Source organism: Amphibalanus amphitrite, unplaced genomic scaffold (genome assembly GCF_019059575.1).
Source record: "Amphibalanus amphitrite isolate SeventyFive unplaced genomic scaffold, NRLGWU_Aamphi_draft 000596F_arrow, whole genome shotgun sequence".
In the NCBI taxonomy this organism is placed as follows: domain Eukaryota; kingdom Metazoa; phylum Arthropoda; class Thecostraca; order Balanomorpha; family Balanidae; genus Amphibalanus; species Amphibalanus amphitrite.
In genome coordinates, this window is record NW_024882090.1 from 70352 (window position 1) to 92978 (window position 22627).

Here is a 22627-nt window from a genome sequence, read left to right on the forward strand (position 1 = left end):
GTGGCTTCTTCCTCCGACATATAGTTCCCGTGCGTGACATCTGAGAGCGCCTCTCTCCAGCCGGATATTAGTCGATGCCGAGACATGTCACTTGTCAGAGGACTGCCGAGTGCCGAATACAGGCGCTGAAACCCCCGGCTGTGACAAGTTCGGCTTGGAAAATTTCATCGGAAAGTTGTACCTAGCGGTATTTTTTAGTGCTCTTTGCTGACATTCGTCCATAGAAATTGTAAATGTAAATTGAAAAGAAAAAACACCTTACAGTTGTATAAACTGCAGGGTTAAATTGCGGTACGGATCTAAAAATATTTCCGCTATAGCTGAAGTTCACTTGAACTTTTCGCTTGGCTCGCAACAGCTGTAATATTCCTGAGATAATACTGAACCAGTGCCGTCTTTGGCGTCCTACAATCGTTTTAAATTGGACACCCCAGTGTGCTTCATTGAATTAAACTGCAGCATAATGCTGGCCAGATTGCAAATACCGGTCCATTCCACGTTATTCTACGTGATATTTCTGAGAGTATCGAGTCCATAGCCAGAATCTTTAGATGGGCATTGTATAGCTTCTCATTTCGATCTAATTTCTGTTTTTGTATGCTTGCGCAAATATGATTAAATTCAAATACCAGCGACTTAATTCTGGTGCTGACCAAGCCAGAGCTTGTTGGTTTGAGCCTGAAAAGAAATCTTGGAAAAATAAGAATTATTCCCGTGACTTGACCTGACCCCGAAATAGATTCTAGAGACCTTGGCCGGACGATCGCTAACTGTTGGCTCTGGCAAATCGAGTGGATGGCGGCTGTCCGGAGGTTATGTCATGTCTAAGGATTAAGCTGCTCTGACAACAACCAACGGAGGGAGATTCCAAAATAATTTTCTGGCTCGGTGAAATTAGTGACCACGTGGAAAACATTATAAATCGTGGTCCCCTGTGATTTCCAACCTGGCGATGCCTCACTATGTTCTTTGAAGGGAGAGAAGTTAAGACCTTCATATATCCCGGTTGTTTGCATACGTCATGTGGCCACCACTAATTAGTGGACGTCACAACACGGAGCTACGAGTTGTGAATGTTTTCCACAAAGCGGCACGAGCGTAACCATGTTTGTCAGAAGTTGGCGAAGCTTGTGGCACGTTGTCACCTAGTGCGGCACGTTATCGCGTGCGCTGGCCTCCGGTCAGGCGACCGGCCAAAGGGATCTCCGAGGTGGGCTCTCTCACTTTATAAACATCAAAAATAAAAATCTAGATAACTCTAGAATATATGTAGGTAGTGTAGATGGGTTGATCATTTATGAATTGTTCCGCATTAGGTCCTTCCAAGTTCCAATGTTCATCCAAAGTTGTGCCATTCCATTTTGAGATTATTTATGCAGAAAGGAGGCTTCTGACACACCATTTTGACGTACATGATCCGTCTCTGTCACTTCCCTAACGGCTGAACCCGTATACACACTACACAACACACACCACTCTTTCGACAGTCTCTATCAAATGCTCTAACGGATGGATCGTCTCACCATCCATGTCAACATACTGAAAACGGTATCGTGTAACCGTCTCCAGTTTCGATTCTCTGCCACAGCGGGCAATCTGGAGTCAGAGGCAAGCACTGCCAGTCGATGTCAATATGGGACGTCCTCAACTCGATAAATTGGCCTGTGCAAAAAATGCAAACACTTTATTGAGTTTTATCGCCTTGCCCAATTATGGAGGGATCGCCAACGGCGCTCCCTGTGTTACGCATGCTTTTGGTGCTTTGTAGGTGATAATTATGGGTTAATGCACGGTCAGTTTTTAATTCCTGTATGTGTTATGCAAGCGTAGAAATTCAACTGTTACCATCATCTAATTAGGCAAAGAAAAGTTTTTCTTTCATATGAAATCAACATTACTAATTAAAGGTTATAACTTCTTATTATGCAGACCCAGTTGACAAAAAAAAACTCCTTTTGTTCACTCGCTTATCGCCGACGGAAGCGTTTAATTGTCGGATACTTGAAATAGGTAACTGTCATCGCCATCTCCTTACCAGTCGACATGTTTCTCAGGAGAACCAGTGTATGCGTATCAAGATTCTGGGCGACTGCTACTACTGCGTTTCGGGACTGCCGGTGTCCCGACCGAGTCACGCCAAGAACTGCGTCAAAATGGGGCTGCAGATGATCGACGCTATACGGTGGGTGTCGGGTCAAATGTGGGTCAAGGGTGGGCTAGTGGTGGGTGGGCGGTGGGTGAGTGGGTGGGTCAGAGACCTGGGTCAGTAGAGGGTTAGTGGGTCAGTGGTGCGTCTTTGACATGTCAAGTGGTGAGTCAGTGTGTCTGTGGTGTGTCATGTCGGTCAGTGCAAGTGGTGGGTCAGTGGTGTGTCAGCGGTGGGTTAGGCTGTCGGTTCAGTGGCCGGTCAGCGGATAAGGGTCAGCGGCGGTCAGCGGTGGTCAGCGGCCGGTCAGTCTGGCACTGACAGCTTCCTCCGAGTCTCTGGACACCCTCTGATGACCAGTCTCTGGGAGCTCTCAGCGCTGGCCGACTGACGCGGCGGCTGACAGGCCGCCGGCGCTAGCTCCGTGGTAACCCGGCGCCTGTAGCCTGACCCGGTCGGTGACCTTTCTGGCCGCGGAGTCTGACCACGCCCCCTGAGCCGCTGACCTCGCCCCCACCTCGGTAATGATCCTGTCGGGTCACCAGGCTCGAGGAGCTGCTACAACGATAGCGGGGTGGCACGGCCAAATCGAACGGAGGAAAGGCAGTGATGACGAAATGCCTTGTCAATTGGCCTTGGGTCGGTTGGGGTCACCAACAAGCATGGGTAAAATCACACCAAATACGATCAACTTACGCATCTGTCTGATCAGTTATCGATATGGGGTAAATAATTATAAATTTTGCTTTTTATCTGCTGAACATGTTGTAGGTTAGCATTTTATTCACAGTTCTCCACTGCAAGTTATATAAGGTTTCCGCGTGCCTATAAAGGTCTAATTAAATTTCAAAATTTCAGCTACACGAAATTTGAGTTTTTATGGCGTCTTTCAGCTCCGAATCACCACCTGGCCATTGTATTCCGGACTGTGATTCACATTGCAAATGGCTAGGCATTATCTTCGTCATAACGTAAATTGAGCTAGGTTCTTACTGGTGTTAGCTCAGTTGAAGTGTTGAGCTGGCAGCACTGGTTGACAACGTACCAAAACAGCTACCGCCACCGAAAGTGGTCTCCTTTAGGGAGCCACAGCTGCTGTGGCGATAACGCGTCTGTCCCCAAATGCGACAGTCGCCGTCGGCCGTTCCCTCTCATATGAAGCTCCACTATACAGCCGGGTCGGCCAGGGGGCAATGACCAAGGCTCACAGTTGAGCCCAAAATGTTTCTTTTCATTTCGAAAGGTAGTGGTGTCCATGTTTATGCAAACCTTCGAAAAAGGGTTGATCAAGATCTAGCCTTAGGTAAATCTAAATGCAAGCAAGTCAACTGTTTCTTTTTACATTTTTACATATTAATCTATCAGCATATCATAATTAGCATATCTTTTATGGTAAGCGTATTCGATGATCGAAAAAAAATGAGTTTGTGAGCAAATGTCGGTAGCATATTTTGTTGATAGTTCCGAAACAATTCGCCATCACAATGTTTTCTTTTGTCATTATGATTTTTAACATTGAACGCATTTTTATTGTATATTGTAGTAACTACATATTGCATCCATGACCATTTTATTAAGTCATTGTAATTTTGACTGTTTTACATCTTTCACGATGGTGTTTACGCTGGCATGTGGAATAAACTTAAATTTTTTGCTCATTTTTTGTCGTACCTTCATAATGACGTAACTATACATCTATACAATTGTAAAATCACACACAAAGTCGAGGAGAAGGAGAAAGTTCTCGAGCCTCATAGCACAAATGCAGCCCGCTAAGTAATCGTCCGTCAATATGAAATCGGACTTACTCCACATGAGTTCGTTGGGTCGGAGCTTTCGAATTGTATTACAATTCTTCGTCAGCGAGAGTCGTATCGGATGTCCACTCTGATTTCATTTTAATTCACAATTCATCTCCACATCATGTCTTTAAACGTCCGTCAATATTTCTTCTGTTGTATCTTGCCTCGAACCTCTGTTTTTTTTTTGCGGGAGGGATTAGGGCTAGTTCCCCAGATGTCGGCCGGCCAATCAAATAGTCCGGCCAAGTCCGCGGCCTTCTGATCATTGCCGCGGGAATCGGGCTCCTCTGAGAATCGTACGTTCCCCTAACTGGCTCGACGTCTTGGCCTGTTCAGCAATCTTCATCAAACAGCGTTCTCGTGTTGGGTAGACTGATGCTTCTTCGACAGCAGTTTCTACTGAAGTCTTGTGATCTCCAAGGAGACGCTGAATTGTGATGGAAATGGCACTTAAATCAGACGCTTGCCTAAAACATCGAAGAGAAAAATTATCAAGGCAGCAGTGAACATTGGAGGCTCAAACACGTAATTTCATTTCATATTTAGGTAGAAAAAAATAGTCTAGCCGCTATTGAGGAAAACATTGATAAGATTACAGCTATGAGCTAACCTTCAAATATTACAGTATTTATTTCATTTGTTTTGGAATGTGATCATTACGCCCTTGTTTCCTGCGGGTCGCGATGTCATCGTCTCGATTCCGATTCCATATTTTTAAGACAATATTTTCATAGCCTATTTCCCACTCTCACACGTTTCAGGACGGTGCGTCAGGCGACCGGTTTCAACGTGGACATGCGGATCGGCGTCCACTCTGGTAACGTGCTTTGCGGCGTGCTCGGCCTGCGCAAGTGGCAATACGACGTCTGGTCGGACGACGTCACACTGGCCAACCACATGGAGTCGGGCGGAGTGCCCGGGTGAGTGTAACGACCATATGACGTCTGATATGACGTCACACTGGCCAACCACATGGAGTCGGGCGGAGTGCCCGGGTGAGTATAACGACAGTGTGACGTCTGATATGACGTCACACTGGCCAACCACATGGAGTCGGGCGGCGTGCCCGGGTGAGTATAACGACGGTGTGACGTCACACTGGCCAACCACATGGAGTCGGGCGGAGTGCCCGGGTGAGTATAACGACAGTGTGACGTCACACTGGCCAACCACATGGAGTCGGGCGGAGTGCCCGGGTGAGTATAACGACAGTGTGACGTCTCATATAACGTCACACTGGCCAACCACATGGAGTCGGGCGGCGTACCCGGGTGAGGACGTGTATGCTTGCGGTTGGTGGCAGGCCGTAGCTAGGTGAAGTCAGTTAGGGGACCGGCCGTTAGGGGACAAGCTTCGCTTAGCGGGGACTCGGTACTTGTGAATCCTTCCATTCAAAAGGTTCGGACTAAATTTATAACACAAATCTTCCACTTAACGCTAGGTTAAATGATTACAGTGTCATACATTTGCTGACTTCCTGGCATCATATACATAGTCATATGCTTACTCAATATACTGTCCTGAATTCATCTCTTTAGCGAGTGTATCCCAGCCGTAAACACAACTCGCAGTTAGGTATTCGCACAGCACACTGCTGTTCTGTGTTTTCTCCCTACGGGTCACAGTATGTGCACGCACACTTCGGTGTTTGTTTTCGCTAAGTTCACGGCGCTTGGTTCGCACATTTCACATTGTGTTTGTTCGGCTGAGGTCTGACTCGGATTTATTTGACGCCCCATAAACGGCTTACGCTGCGGATACCCGCGCCGAGCCGAATGAGTTGCTGAAAGTCGAGCCCAATGCCAGCTCTAAGCCTATCTTAGGAGCTGCCAAATTGTTGCTTATGTGATATCAGTAATAGGTTCACATGTTGTAAATAGTTTGCGGACATAACATAATTCTACAGACGATTTATGAACCTGAAAAATCATGTTGTATTTACCGGCGGTTTTCTCGTGGTTGATGCTCGCAACGCGTTGGCGATAAAGAGATGAAATGGGCATATATACCTGGCCTTTGATTCAAGGCGGATCTTGAGACAACATCCGTTTTTAAGGTGGGTCAGTTCGCTGACATTGATGTCATACCTAAGTAAATTTCTGCATGGTGCACAAATTGGAATACAGCAAATGTTTACGCTTCTGAAGGACAAGTACCTGACCTGCCGCTGCAAAGTTGCGCGCAATCTTACCAATTTCCATGTTTATAGTTCAGTTTATCCTAGGGTCTTGGTTTTGGAAGTGTTTAGACCTTTGCTCATTGCCTGAAGTTCGACGCTTTTGTTACCTGTCTTCTCTGAGAAGCTGAGTCGCTTGGTCTTCCAAGCGGCAAGTGCAAACACGGCCGTCTGAGGACATTTAGCGACATTCTGGGACTGTTTTCAGGAGGGAGAGTCAACAGGCCTGTGTTTATCCTCTCGAGCCGCTCCGAATTACGGAAGATTACCTCCAGCTGTAGATGAAATGTTGAAGAGATGTCCACAGCTGCCTCGAAATTACAAACGTCAGGCTCTCACATCCGGCCAAAACTGCAGTTAATAGATGAACAGTGTGTCGTCCTCTCTGTCGTCTTACCTTATCTACACATATATGGAACACTCTTTTGCCGCCTTATTTACATAGAAAGCTACATTTAGGAAAACAGCAAACATTCTTGAGGTCATTACGCTTATGTTCGTGCATACATTGTACGCTGTACAGTGTACACTAATGTCAGGGTGCTGAATTCCGCATAGGTATTTCTTCAAAACCTTTTCGGAATGAAAGAAATGATAATGTAGTTAGTAAAGGTAAATTTGAAAAAAAAACGCAAACTAAGGTACGTTTGTTTCAAAGTACCTAAACCTATGCTAGAAAATGTGGAACGAACGTCACTCAATGCATCATAATGCAGCCTTCCATGGCAAAGTCGACGAAGCCTTGTCGCTGCTCGTTTGGCGCACTTGCCTGTTCCCATCTTGCCACCAACACCGCTGCTATTTTTATGGTGCTTTCTTTTTCACCATTTCTCACCACAAGCTTTTCATCTAGTTTCGAGAGGTAACTCACGTTCGAATGTTTACCAGCCGATGTCGATTTGTATGAGGGCTGCGCAACAATGCGGCTCTCCTCACGCTAACGGGCTGCGCCGATAGCCGAGGTGTTCCAACAGTCCACTCGGCGTCCACGAGCTCTCCCCCGAATGGTATCGGTAATCGGTATCGAATAGCGCTGATGATCGCCGCCCGCCGGACATGGCCAGCTGACGACTGCCTCGGGGCATCATGTGACTTGTCCCGTGTGTGTGTGGGGGGGGGGGGGATCACGTGTTCGGTGACTGACAGGGAGACGCGGGCTCTGAACAGTGAACAGAGAATGACAGCTTAATAAGGATTTATCATTTCTAATATATGCGGCCTTGTATCTCCGACTGAAATACGTGTTTAGTACAATGATTGTTAAAGTCAACTGTCAAGTTAAAGTTACTTTTAATTTCGATCAGATGCTAGCTCTATTGGTATTTATTTAGTTTAAAAATTTAGCAAGGCTTAGGTTAGATTGAGCGTGACACTTTTATGCAACTTTTTGGCGTTTTGAGGTGCCATACGCTCAATAAGTGTGTCTTAATTTCAATGTGTGGCCATGGTGTGGCCAAAAGATTGCATCCCAGAAACAATATGAACATCGGAATGCGTCGTGGACCGGATGAGAGACTCTCTGTTCGATATTAAGCTGCAGCGCTGGTGGTGTTCTGCGCCAGAGCCATCAAACTTTCAGAACACTGCAGAGAGCAGATATTCTCGGAACACTGCGGCAAGTGTGAAGTATAGGCACTCACCAAACTTCTGAACACCACCGTCTCATAGTTGTGAACTTTGGTTTATATACATCCCTGAGATATTCAGCGTATGCAAATGATGGGTGGATTGTGCACACCAGCTCATATATGAATGATCTTCACTTGCAAAGACAAGACTTCACCAGCACTCGGAGGAAGAGAAGCCAACTTAAATAGACGGGCGTGAAGGGATAAATGGCCGATGACGGCACTTAAATTTCGTACTAAATGTATCGAAGGTTACATAACGCAGTTCAAAGCGGTAATCTACCTACATTTGACAACCTATGATGAGTTCTATCGAATGTAGCTACTTCAGTCTTTTATTTAAGATATTAATACTGAAGTGACAAGAGGTCATTGTAGCAAGGCTTTGTCGTTAATATTGTAAAAAGACATGCCCAAGTAGATATTACAACCACAATTGAACCTGAGGGGACTCAATCAAACTGTTGAAGCCATCTGAATCAGCTCAAGATTTCGTCACCACCTGCTGCATTGCTGAAGGAGCACTTAACCTCGAACTTTAACATACAATTGAAATATGGCGTGCAAAAGGCTTGGAGGCTGGAGCTATATGAAGGCTCTCGTTCTCAGAGTTGGCTCGCCCACGATTTTAAGCTAATGCCAGCAAAACATTCGCAGTTTGCTACCTTTTGTTGAAGACTTCTTGAATACAGGCTTACCTGTTGAATAGGTACTTTTAAGTGGTTAACCGGTTGATTATTTTGCGATTATGCGTGTATAACCTGCAATCAAACGTATGTCGCTATTTCTGCTCTAGCAAAGCTGCTGTTTACTTATATTTTACAGTGATAAAGAAGACCCACATTTGAAACGCTATATTGAAAACTCTTTTTTTCAGCTTTTCGGGATCACTGATACCATTTCTAATATAATGTACTACCGGGCTTCTCAAAAAAGTTAGACGATTTTATAACTAACGTATTGAAGGGTGTATCAGTGTAACAAAACATAATTGGGTATCACCTAAAAGCCTCATCAAAGACATTTCGTTTGAGGGGATTTCAATCCTCGGCAGTCGCCTTTCTGAGCCGCGCCGAGGTTATATTCGAGATGATTCCCTTTTTGCTCGATGCGCAGTTTAGCCCGGCGCAGCGCGACCTCTGCTGCAGCACGACCCACGGAAAGCTGCAGACGGCACACCGCTGACTTCACTGCATCCTTATGATCTTCGGAACTTTTTGGGTGGTTTCGGTACACCTGGGACTTGAGGTGGTCCTATAGGAAAAAGTCCGGTAGGGTTACGTTCGGAGAATTCGCCGACCACGGGCGTGTCTCGAACCTCGAGATCACGCGCCGCCCGAAACGCTCCCACAGCCCCTCCCGGTTTTCTTTAGCGGTATTGGCGGGGCACCGTCTTGCTGGAACCATTGGATCTTAAGCGTTTCCGGATCTCTGCTCATCCTGCAATTGCAGAACCCTCCGAAACGTCGCCAGAGCCACCCGATATCGCTGACCATTGACAGTCTGAGTAGCGCATCTCTCACACGAGTGGTGTTCGCCGTGAGCTTTTGATTGGGTTTATGGCCGCCGCTGTGTTCCTTGAATTGCGTGAACCTATTGTTAACACTTCCTCGAGCCAGAAACTTGTCAAAAATGTGGAAAATTTTGTTTCAAGATGTTGCTCTCTTTGCCCTAAAGTGTTTGCGGATCTTCCGTGGTGTCGAACCGACCGACGTAGTCTGGGAAAGCATAATTTCACGAGTTTTGCTTTTACTTTCTAAGACCACGGCTTCATTTTTTAAGCTCAAATCATGGTGTCATATAAATCTACGAAAAATTCTCCGTTTTTCCACGTGCATTGATTTTGCTTAAATGTTGTTAGGGGTCCTCTATTCGCAAAAGAAATCCGTCTAACTTTTTTGAGAAGCCCGGTATTTGCTGTACCTATAGCCGTAAAATCGTCAGCGAATGTTCCCATCTGAGCTATTTTATTATACGAATACTGCATGGGGGAGCGGGCAATAGCAAAACATATTGCCCGATGTGACGTCACTGTCGCCCGAGGGTGAAGACCGAAACAAGTGCTATTGCCCGAGGCGAAGCCGAGGGCAATAGCACTTGTGGAGGTCTTCACCCGAGGGCGACAGTGACGTTACAGAGGGCAATATTTTTGCTATTGCCCGCTCCCCCATGCAGTATTCGTTTTATTACATGGCCAACTCTCGGAATCTTTACTCGAGGGCAGCGCTTTTCGAGGAACGCTGTGGCCCGAAGGTTTGGACTTTGAATTGTGAAAAACGCCCGCCCGCCGCAAAACGCAAACACCGCAAAACGCACGCCCGAAACGCCAACGCAAAGGTCGCAAAAAATAAACAAACGCCCGCCGCAAACCGCAAATAAAACAACGCAAAAACGCCGCAAAACAATAAAACCGCCCGCATCGCACGCCCGCTAACCGCCAACCGAAAACGTCTGAAAACCGCCCGCCCGCCGCCCAAAAAAAGCACCGCAAAAAAACGAAAAAGCGGCCGCCAACCGCAAACAAATTTAACACCGCAAACGACGCAAAAAAAAGAAAACCGCCCGCATCGCCCGCCCGCCCGCCCGTCGCCAAAGACAAACACCGCAAAAAAACACAAAACGCCCGCCCGCCGCAAAACGTAAACACCGCAAAACGTGTAAAACGCACGCCCGAAAAGCCAACGCAAACGGCAAAAAAATCACCCGACCGCCGCAAACCACACAAAAAAAAAACGCCGAAACGCCGAAAAAATAAAACCGCCCGCACCGCACCGACGCTAACTGCTAACCGAAAACGACTTAAAGTCGCCCGCCAGCCGCCAAACGCAAATACCGCAAATAAGCGCCCGGCCGCAGCAAGATAATAATTTATCAGCGGCTGGCATACCGCTAGGCTGGTCATTTTCACAAATCAAAAAGATATCTGCATAAATCTCCTAGATGAAAGCGCCCGATTAAAAAACGGATGGCACGTGCGTGTTCCTCGCCCCCAACTTCCTTCAGGTCAATCGTCATTTGGGTCATCTAACGCATTGACGTATCTGCAAAAATCTCCTAGATGAAAGCGCCCGATTAAAAAACGGATGGCACGTGCGTGTTCCTCGCCCCCAACTTCCTTCAGGTCAATCGTCATTTGGGTCATCTAACGCATTGACGACCGGCTGGGTGGAATGAACATTGCGCCAAGAAACGTAAGTATATTGTCAAAAAGAATCCCCAGAGTGGTGGATCCCAAAAGTTTGAAACTACCACTTTGGCCCACTGGACGACACCTTAAACAGTTGCCGACCGGATGACACCCATTGTTTGGTCACCCACGCCATAGTATGCATCATGGGTGCGCCGAAATGACCAAAAGTCCCAATTTCCGGTGTGCAGGGTCATTTTCAACGGCACGTGGCACGTGGTTCTGGACTTTTCCGGCCACTTTGCGACATACCCATGGGTAGTGCACCGAATGGTGGTTGATCTGCATGTAAGAAAATGGGGGGTCGTTTGGATCGTTTTCGAGCAATCTGCCGTGGAACGCATTTTTTCATTTTCCCCATTGGCTTAACACGGGAATTTTTAAAGTCACGTGGCACGTGCACCAGATGGTCCGCGGAGGGGAGACCCATACCAGAACGTAGATCACCTGGCCCACTAGAAATCCTGAAAAAATCAGAATATTTGGACCAGCCGTTTTCAAGAGCATCAAGTTGTACTGATCTCAGGCAGCTTTTGCCAAATTGTCAGGTAACTCAGATTTGTTTTTCAATAGAAAAACACAATTCTAAAGAATAGTGTTTTAACTATTGACAACAAACCTTCGGTTACTTTGTACTCATTCATCCCGTAATAAAAAATATCCAAACACAAATATCATGGTACAATTGAATGTAGAATATCCAAGACAGTTAGGATAAATGATAACAATAACACGTCAAATGTATATTTAAACACACAAAGCTTTCGGTATGAAAATACCTTGATCACTGTGTTAACAGAAATGAGGACAGAAATTGTCACCGGCAGCTTGTACAAAAATGTAAAATAGCACTCGAAAAATAGATCACAATCACGAGATTATCTATCGAAGTCCTGCCACTAAGCTTACAGCGCATGTTGCTAAAGTTATAAATCCAGTCCTAGTATTGATGGTATCGCGTGCTGATATGTGAGCCGCTTCTAAGATTTTTCGTGTCGTTTTTCGTGCGCCCTTCTCTAATAATCGAGTTGCTCCCCAGTTCGGTAAATGATGAGACTGTTCGGCATGTACGACGATTGCGTTCGATGTTCGATGAAACTTAAGGTCACTTTTATGTTCTTTAAGTCTCGTTTCGACCCCCCTCCCCGTTTCTCCCACGTAGCTTTTGTTACACCCACCACAAGGAATTTCGTATACTACACTTTTCGGAGAATCGTCCGACACATCCGATTCTCCGAAAAGTGTAGTATACGAAATTCCTTGTGGTGGGTGTAACAAAAGCTACGTGGGAGAAACGGGGAGGGGGGTCGAAACGAGACTTAAAGAACATAAAAGTGACCTTAAGTTTCATCGAACATCGAACGCAATCGTCGTACATGCCGAACAGTCTCATCATTTACCGAACTGGGGAGCAACTCGATTATTAGAGAAGGGCGCACGAAAAACGACACGAAAAATCTTAGAAGCGGCTCACATATCAGCACGCGATACCATCAATACTAGGACTGGATTTATAACTTTAGCAACATGCGCTGTAAGCTTAGTGGCAGGACTTCGATAGATAATCTCGTGATCAGGGTTGTATACGACTCAATCAATAGCAATCAATTCAATCACGACAAATTTGGGAAACCAATCAAATCAATCAAGTCAGAGCAGTTTTCGGGAATTGATTCAATCGACTCAAACGCGACAATGAAAGGAATCAATCAACTCAATCAAACGACTCAAACCAAGATATACATTAGGTTTTTTGCCCCACCAACTTGGAAAAGTGTCCATAGCAGTCTGGTGTACCTACCTACCTACCTACCTACCTACCTACAGAAGAAACAAAAATATTGTCATTTAAAATTATAAATTGCCATGCCATTCAAAGTTTCTATGTAATAAGGAAGGATACCTAATGATGGACAGGTGGATCATGATATTGAGGTTCAATGGGTAGAATTGGAGCAGAAGTTTCATTTAATGGGTGCAAAATAACCCAGTAGTTGACTTCAACAAACGCCCCTTAAAGGAAACAGTCCACTTTCCTGAAATCAGTATTTTGCTATTGATTTATGATTTTTTATGCTCAAAATAATCATGAAATAAAATAAAACCTTTTTGTAAAAACAATTATTTTCTATATTTTAATATAGGACGAACTATATTTTATGTAAAGTAATGTTTGACGCGGAAGCTTATTACGCATTGACCAATCATATTGCGTAGCTCAAACCTACGCTACTGCATTGGCTGTAAGCAGCACGCTGATTGGCTGACGATGACGTGGCTGCATTCCTGTGCAAGGCACGCATTCCTCTACAAGGCACTCTTTTCGGAACGAGAAATGGAATATCTTCGTCTAGGGTGATCGTTGAGCCTTAAAAGCTCCTGATTTGTGCTAGTCTCAGCTCAAGCTACGAAACTGCTATTCCAGCTCAAAACCCCATGTTAAAAGTGAACTATTTCCTTTAACCCAAATCACCACCTTTTACCTAAAAGTTGTCAATTTAATTTTGGCCATATTCCAGCTAAGTCATCAGGCGATCTACCCCATGTAAAGCTCCCATCTGTCTCTTATGTGAGTTATGCGGAGCTCTTCTGAATTGAACCCTGAACATAATGAACCTAGCTAGGTTACATGCCACACTGACACCATATTGATATGAAAGTGTTGAAAATGTGCTATAAATTTGACAACTTCATTAGGTATGCTTTATGAAGACAGCAGGAAAGCAGGTAGGTACCTACTTACCTGCCTAGATGTGTCACTGGCTACCAACAGTACCAACGAAGGTAGATAGGTTATATGTGAAGAATTCAAAACATTTTATTGCAATACAATTTGAAACTGTTAGGACTGGGGGATAGGGATGAGCATTAAAAATATGGGCCTGTTCCAGCGCCTCCAGAAGAAATTCTTGACTGGAGGCTCTACCAGAGGTTTTACTGGAGGCGCTGGAACGCAATCTGGAGATTTCTGGAGATTGGCGTCATAGATACCAAAAGAATGACGATTGTTCTCTCTTGAAACGCAAAATTTGTTTTCAATTTTAGTTAAAAAGATAAATAAAATTGTAGCAATGTAATTTTCTTTACATTCAAGTTGTAAAATAATCAGTCAAATGTCCTTTGTTTACATTCGTGATTGTCACATGTGCACCATAATTGTAGACCAGAGCCTCCAGAGAAATTTGGACGTCTCAACTCTCTGGAGGCTACTGGAGGTTTCTGGAGCTTTGGCGAGAGCTTTCTGGAGCTTTCTGGAGGCGCTGGAACGCTCTCTGGAGGATTCTAGAGCTTTCTGGAGCTTTCTGGAGGTTTCTGGAGGCGCTGGAACAGGCCCTATATTTAAAAGGAAATGGAAAGGACAGGGACTCTGGAACCACAGGATAAGTTAAGGACAAAGGAAGAAGAACAAGGAAAATTAAATGCCGTTGGTGGACTGCGAAAAAACAAAGAAAACGTTTTGCCAAGAAATATGCTAAGCTTTTATAAATCTTTATTCTTCGTCTTTTGATTTTTTGGTAAGATGACGTCATTGATTATCATGTAGTATGGTAGATCATCATAAAATAAATCGGTTGTACAACACCAATTTCGTTTTAATTATTATTTCGATTGAAATAAAACCACTTAATAATATTCGGTAAAATATTTTAAGGAAAATGAAATATATTAAATATGTTATGCCTAGGCTCTCAGGAGAAAAGGATCAACAAACGTTCTGCTGCAAATTAAACAATGCAGCAAATTAGCTATTAATGTAAACGTAATTAGCGAGACGAAAACGGCGCTTTTGTTTCAGTTATTTTTGTAGGGGTTTCAGATATTTCATTATAGAGTTCAGTGAGATATTTATAGAGTTCAGTGGGTTGTTTCTGAGGAGATGTGGAGATGTGAATTAGTAATTAATCACACTTTATTAGTATATAGGGCCTTGCACTTTATCATCTGGATTAAAAAAAATTCCTGCTGAGTGCAGAAAGGTAGGTAGGTGCATCGCCAGGTTCTATCACAGGATTGGAGCAGTTATTGCAGTTGAAAGTCAAAGTTGGCTGTTCATGTTTAGGCCCTGTTCTTTATTTGGCCATCTACTCCATATTGCAGTTGTGATGACAAGCAGTTTTCAGTGTAGTTTTGTGATCTTTGATGTCATCAATTGGTGTCATTATTTTTCGTCAACTAAAACTTATTTCAACTTTCCATTCAATCGACTCAATCATACGAGTCACTCTAATTTTCGGGAATCAAATAAGTCAACCAGTCGCTAAAGTCAAACGAGTCAGTCAACCAGTCATCTCGAAAAGTCAATCGACTCAATCCAATCAACTCAAAATACGCGCTGAATCAAATCAATCAATTCAATCGACTTGATTGGTATACAACCCTGCTCGTGATTGTGATCTATTTTTCGAGTGCTATTTTACATTTTTGTACAAGCTGCCGGTGACAATTTCTGTCCTCATTTCTGTTAACACAGTGATCAAGGTATTTTCATACCGAAAGCTTTGTGTGTTTAAATATACATTTGACGTGTTATTGTTATCACAATTGAATGTATTGGATATACAATCATAGCCACGTCACATGTCTACGGCACACAATTAGTTGCTTTACATGTTAAAGTTGAAGATGCAGCCTGTGAAGAGCTGGCCGCCGCCGGTCTGAAGCTCCACTGATGTAGATGCTGTGGATGTCGTTGCATCTCCCACGAGGCTGAGCGTTCTGCTCATATTCCTCAGTTGATCGTCCGAGACCATCTTGGCGTAGTGTTGGAGAGACGACAAGGACTTGTGGCCGCTGATTTGCTGTATATGTCGACCCTCGAACGAAGCGCGATGAAAATAGCTCATCCAATTCATGCGGCTCCAACAAATTAAATCGGGGTATTTAAACGGACATGTTCAAATGACGGCCCAGTTCTTGATGACTTGACTAGCCAATCACGAAATCAAACTGAACAGTCTGAGAAAACGACGATAAAATTACGACATTTGAATTTTTGTTCAAACACCACTGCGCGAGCAACTTACTATTGACCGTTGACATGGCAACCGCTTCTCACCTTCAGAAAGGTCAGTAACCTGACACTGAAAGGTCAGTAACCTAATGCCGGGCAATAGTCCTAAAAAATATCTCATGCCAAATTAACACAGGAGCCATGTAATAAACTACTATTATTCACTGAACCTCTGATATCCACTATCTCCATTAATCCTATATCTCCTATTACTCCTTTATCCACCCTGCAACATGGTTCCAACGTAAATCCCCCCGCCCCGCCACCAGAGAGGGGATAATGGCTAGTTGAATTCCGACCGAGCGTGCCTAACTTATCCCGCGAGTTGCTGGGGGGCGTTAAACGCCCCACTTTTTTCGCCGGGCCATAGCATAAAAACGGCGCGCTGCAGGCGCGCCAAATTTTGAGTACCGGTAGGGAATTGATTGAAGTTTATTGTGACAAAGTTTCAAAAAAATCGGTCGGAAAATTTTTGAGATATCGAGGTTTTAGTGACGTCATGATTTCTGAGTTTTCGACCAAAAACGGCATATGTTCAAAAAATCATATAAAATCGCAGAATAGACATACAGACATGCCGTAAACGCCATTAAACTGCCAATACCATGAACAATCAAATGGCTATCTTCGATTATTGATTATCGCTCCGCATTTTCCAAAATCTTGAACTAAATGTTGGCAATTTCTCGTGACTACCTCACGACCATGATACATGCATTTCTTAAACTTAACTTTTTGAGCCAAACGCGTACACATATGATAAAATGAATGTCACCATCGTGTTCTACGCCCCAAATTACCCATAAAACATGCGTCACAGGCTGCGAATATCAGTTTTGATTTTCGGGGATATGTGCCTACCCGGTTGACCTGACCTTGACCCTGACCTATGCTTGACTGACCCCTACATGGAGCTGACACTCTTGTAGGCCTTATATGATGGATTGTGCACCGTTTTGACAGAGTTTATGACGAGAGGTGCCCATTGCGAAGTCCTGAAGTCCATGCTACTGAGAGCCCGATTTCAGGTGTTTGACCTGACCTTGACCCGACCTGTGACCTCAAAATTCAACTTTAAAGTACTCATCTGAAGCGTCTCGTCGCGTTCTTTCGTTTGCCGCCTCGTGCGTTTCGCTGCGCCTATTGGTTCTCGAGTTATCGGCTGGGGGCGTTTAACGCCCCCCCCCCCCCCACAGCAAACGGTGGGTGGCGAAATACCCCAGCAACTGCCGGGTTATCATAGACATCATTCAGCGTAACATAGTTGACATGGAAACAGCCAGCTGATAGGCATCGAACCGTGCTTAATTGGTGTTTTCTTGACCACGCTACCACTCGATGAAAATATTTGAAGTGCTGAACTCAATGTGGAATTCGAGCAATTGCAAGCTGACATCTATCATTGCATGTAGCTGAGGGTAACTACTGGAAAGAAATCTGAGCCATTTTTCTGTTACATGCTTGGAAACGCGAAGAGCTCCATCATTTCCTACCTCATCTTCCGTCACAACTACAGCGATATTACTGCTATCAACCGGCGATCTGTCATATGTCCTCCCGCGGCATGTGATGCGCACGGTGGTTGACGGCCTGGTCCTCTCGCGCGTGAGGTACTGTATTGCGATTTATGGCTGTGGCACTTCCAAGAATGACGCTAGACTGATGAGCGTGGTTAACTTCGCCACCAGAGTCGTCACTGGCCTGCGGAAGTATGACCATGTGTCTCGCGCGCGGGAGGAGCTTGGTTTTATCTCCCCTCGACTGATGTGTGACGTGTCCACCATGACTGTGGCTCAGAAGGCGATTGTGTGCGGGGAGCCCACGGACATCTCATCCCAGTTTGTGACATTTGTGGACTCACGTCAGCGCTGTGATCGTGGTACCCGGCAGGACCGGCGGCTGCGGCCTCCACTCATGCGTACAGCCGCCGGCCAGCGGTCTTTTACCTACCGTGCCGCATCACTCCTGAACGAACTGCCTGCGAGCACATTGGAGCTGAACCCGGCACGCTTTAAGCGAGCAGTCAAGTCGGTGGTGTGCAATAGGGGTGGGGAGGGTGGACGGGGTTAGCATTTTCTGACGTATGAGTGCTGTTTGACTGTGTGCCTGTTTTTACCCCTCAACCATATTTCCCGTTGATCGTTTTATCTTTTGACTTGTGACACAGAATAGCCACAATGAGTGATGTGGAGCTGTCAGCAATTGTCAACACATGTCAACACATATCATAGTGCCTTGGCAAGTACCAGCCCTAAGTCGTGCATCAGTGCGGTCAAGTGCCTCGGTTCTGTGACGTCACCCTAACCAGTTTGGTACTCCAGTCAGAGCAATCTTAGCCCGACGCGGTATTCTAACCCTTCCACTCTGACCCATGTGTGTCGCGCGTTTCAGTCGGGTTCACATCACGCACGCCACGCTGATCCAGCTGGACGGAGCGTATGAGACGGAGCCGGGCGACGGTCACCTGCGCGACTGGTACATCGCCGAGACTCGCACCCGCACCTTCCTCATCGTACCGCCTCAGGTGAGGCGCGGCGCGGGCTGGAATCGGCCGTGACGACCGAGGGTAGCAGTTCTCTGCAAGGCTAGAAGGAACAAGACACGGATGTAAAACTATAGCGGAGATCGTTCTTTTTGCGTTGCATCTGTGACCAGAACCAGTTTTATATCATTAGTTCATCAAACTGATGATTCAGTCACTAATGTGTTGATGGTGGCGTGTTGCAGACGTCGGCTGTGAATGACACGGCTGGCTACAAGATGGCGGCCAAGCGCAACAAGTACGTCGAGTGCTGGGGCGCCGATAAGCCATTCGCCAACATCAACGAAACGGCGCTAGCCACCAACATAGGACTAGCGGTAGGTGACCAAATAACAGCGAAACTTACACGAGAAGACTGAACCTCTGTGCAGATTCGCGAAAAACATTGACATTGCATAAAGTGCAACCTATGCCTGGGCCCTTGAACGTCATAAAGCATGGATGTTTTTTTATTGAGTACCTCTATTCGATTACGATACACCTAGCATCATCGAAAAAAGAAGTAGCGATTCTAGGCGGTTAAATTTAAATGAAAGACGAAACAAAACAAAAACAGCCCGACCAAAACTACAGAAAACAATGAAAATACGGTACCGAACTTTGGCATCTTCTGAACTAAACTAATTGAAAGGCAGGGGAAGCTAAAAATCGTTATCCAACTGTCCGTTGTAGGTAGGTGCTGTGGTTACGGGACGCTCCATTGTGTTTCCGACTGTGCCGCAGTGCTCCCGGTCAGTGCGGTGCAGTCTACCCCCGCAGTGATCGGCCTCTGCCAGCGCTGCGACTCGGCGCTATACCTGGGGGCGAGGGCTAAGGGCTGTTCAGTGTTCAGTTCGCTATTCAGTACCCAATGTTCAGTACATACGTCCGTCTGCTCCGGCTGCTGACTGCTGCCAAAGTCAAGGTCACATTACCATAACATAAACAGCCTTCGGAGGCTTCTTACGGGGTGGCGAGCTAAACACTTCACTCTCTTGTGTCTCCCCATAAAGTCGATTATGATTGCTCGAGTGTTTTGGCAGCAGTAGGCAGCAGCACAGCAACAGGCTCCGAACAGCCCTCTTGACTTACGGAAAAACTTGCGATATATTGCTGTGGTCTGTAAACTTTTCCATTTTTTGTGTTTTGAAGTGTAGTATTAAAAATGTATGCCTAAATTATGATTTTCTAATGAATTTCACAGCAGTCTCTCCGAGTCTTGAGCAATTAATTGGATTGATTGTTCCTTCTGAAATTCATTCGGAGTTCACCGACATGTGTTCAAACACCGATCAACTGTCAACTATTCATAATTTAGAGCAAGCACCAACTTCGAGCAATAGTCTCACGCACCGCCTGCAGCGGTTCTGATGTTATTGGCCAGTCACAATATCGGCCACCGGACTCGTTGTCACGCATAGCCGTATTTGTGGCAGACGACCCACAGATAGGCCGACGTTTGTTGACCGTGTTCGGCATAGCGCAGCTGACACCGGGCCATTTTCGTCGCATCTGACAAAAAAGTGTCAGACGTAGTGTCAATGTTTCCATAATAATGCATGTTTTCGATGTCCTTTTTGTGAGTTAACGTTACTTTGTGGAATGCTTTGTTTCCGTTTTTTTGTCGATCTGTCATATGAAAGTTAATAAGCCCCAATAAGACGAGGGACCAACATTATATAACCGCGGGCGCAGCGTTTCTCTGTGCTGTCGTGTGTTGTTTACCAAATACACCTGACAGCATGGGAGTGTAAATCACATTCCGTGTCACAACTACACCCAATTTGGTCACCTTTAGCCAGTGCAGTGTGCTAGTGTCACTGACCTGGCCTTCACATCCTGTGCCACCGTCCGAGTACCACTGCACCGGCTTCTGATACGGTCAGGGCAGACTAAAGGGTACTGTCTCCGTTCGGTGACAACGGCCCGCTGCCGACAGCCGGGCTGTGTCATCCCATCCTCTTTCCGACAGCTGCTGATTGGTGTCGGACAGGGCGCTCTGACACTCCTGCGCTCTGACCTTATCTGACCAGTGGTTACACCTAACGGGCAGGAGATCCGATTGACCGATTCGTTACCGTTTCAGGTCTAACAGCCTCCTAACAATTATTTTTTATTGATTTCACGTTAATCACAACGTGAAAATAATCGGTCGTTTAGTACAAAAAAGCGCCTTGAATGCCTAGTTGATTTTGACACTGTATTGACGTTGAACAGATTGCATACAAAATTCAATGCACCGACTTAGTTGCTCCATCCCTCTCCTCTCTCTCTCTCTCTCTCTCTCTCTCTCTCTCTCTCTCTCTCTCTCTCTCTCTCTCTCTCTCTCTCTCTCTCTCTCTCTCTCTCTCCCTCCGTGCATCTTTCCTCCTCGCCCCTCTATCTCTAAGCTGACCGTGTGCCACTCGTTACAGAGTTTGTCGTCAGTGGAGGCCAGCCTATTTCCACTGGGACTATCCACCATTGACTGCGGGTGAGTCTTCCCCAGAGTCTTGTCCCCCTGCATCTGGGAAGGAAGCTATCAAACTAGGATCCAACTGTCCATGAGCTCCACCTGGTCACAGGAATGTAACATATGTACAGCAGAGTGGCTGCATGAACGCTGCATCTCAATCTCTTGCTATGTTATTTTGTTCTTGATTATCACTTATTCATGCTCACAAGTCTTCTAATTGCTGTAGACGCCTCAATAGACTTTTTTATCCGCTCCTTGTTACCATTTTACAGCGTAAATGAGCATTGACAATGCGCCGGCAGTTTTCTCACCCCATTGTTATCGAGGTGACGAGGACGGATGTCGTTCCGCGATGCCACAACGGTCGATCATAACATCGTTTCCGAAAGGCACCTCGAATGACGTTATTGCGCGCGGCGGAAACGCCCAAATTGCGTTATGAGGTGATTCGGATCGCCGCATACTATGCGTCCCGCTGCATCAATTGCCCACGCCCGAATGAATACGAAATTAGCATGGAGTCAAGATTGACCTGGCTGATTTACAGCCTGGAATGAGTGATTTATTATGCCACCAATAAAAGTTAATCAGCTCTTGCGGAGCCAAAATAGCTCTCCCTGACGAGAATGGAGAGCTGCTGAATCACGAGGTCGAAAAGCACTCAACCGTACCGTATGTTGCCTCCATATGCCTCTGGTCTCTACCTACGTAAAAGTTGCCTATACTTGTGCGTGTAATGTACGTACCAATTAATTGTCTTTCACTAATCCCGAGAATGTGCCACATGACAACGCGAGGATATGTCCTGCGAAGGTATCCAATATCCGTGTCTCCACGTAGTAATAAGTCAAGCCGTAGGTTAATGCCCAGCTGTAAACCATCTCCCAAGGATGCAAGTTTCGTGTGTCGGTTTCCTTCTATCGGAATCCCCGGGCCGTGCCGTGTGACGTCGTCTCGTGTGCTATTGTCTCGTATGACGCTGTGCTGTGTGACGCCGTCTTCTGTGACACCGTCTTGTGTGACACCTCTCTTGTGACGTCGTGCCGTGTGATGCCGTCTCGTGTGACGCCGTCCCGTGACACCGTGCCGTGTAACGCCCGTGACACCGTCTCGTGTGACGCCGTGCCGTGTGACACCGTGCTGTTTAACACCGTGATGTGTGACGCCGTCCCGTGCCGTATGACGCCGTGCCGTGACGCCGTGCCGTGTCGGCAGCCAGTGTTGTAGCCACTCGGAGGAGCTGCACCCCGTGACGCTGTGGTTCCGGGATGGCCAGCGCGAGCTCGAGTACCTCCGGCAGAGCGACCCCGAGTTCCGACACCACGTCACCTGCGCCCTGCTGCTCTACCTGGCCGGCTGCTGCGTCCAGCTCGACCACGGCGTGAGGTCAGTCCGGGGTCGCGGGGTGAGGTCAGTCCGGGGTCACGGAGTGAGGTCAGACCGGGGTCGCGGGGTGAGGTCAGACCGGGGTCACGGGGTGCAGTCAGTAAGGTGATGGCGACGTGGCGTAAGGCCAGTCCGGAGATCACCACGACGTGGGGTCAAGGCAGGCCGTGCATCTAAAATAAAGAATTTTCTTATGATCAAACGCTTATATTCTCTTCATATCAGACAGCCCATCAGTGCTCGTTACTTTCTCTGCTGTGGAGTAAGTGATAGCTCTTTCAACAGCTGCGTCCAACGTAATTGTCCGAATCTCGC

The 22627-nt window shown here is 46.2% G+C and overlaps 1 protein-coding gene across 1 annotated transcript in view; it reads left to right on the forward strand.

Moving 5' to 3' along the window:
- The window catches only part of LOC122394512 (adenylate cyclase type 2-like), an 84691-nt gene that overhangs the window by 45859 nt on the left and 16205 nt on the right, over positions 1 to 22627 (forward strand). Inside the window, exons 7-12 of the mRNA XM_043391423.1 lie at positions 2055 to 2182; positions 4710 to 4868; positions 18342 to 18474; positions 18678 to 18809; positions 20886 to 20944; positions 22142 to 22312. Coding sequence (XP_043247358.1) covers positions 2055 to 2182; positions 4710 to 4868; positions 18342 to 18474; positions 18678 to 18809; positions 20886 to 20944; positions 22142 to 22312 — 782 coding nt within the window. The remainder of the gene's footprint in view (positions 1 to 2054; positions 2183 to 4709; positions 4869 to 18341; positions 18475 to 18677; positions 18810 to 20885; positions 20945 to 22141; positions 22313 to 22627) is intronic.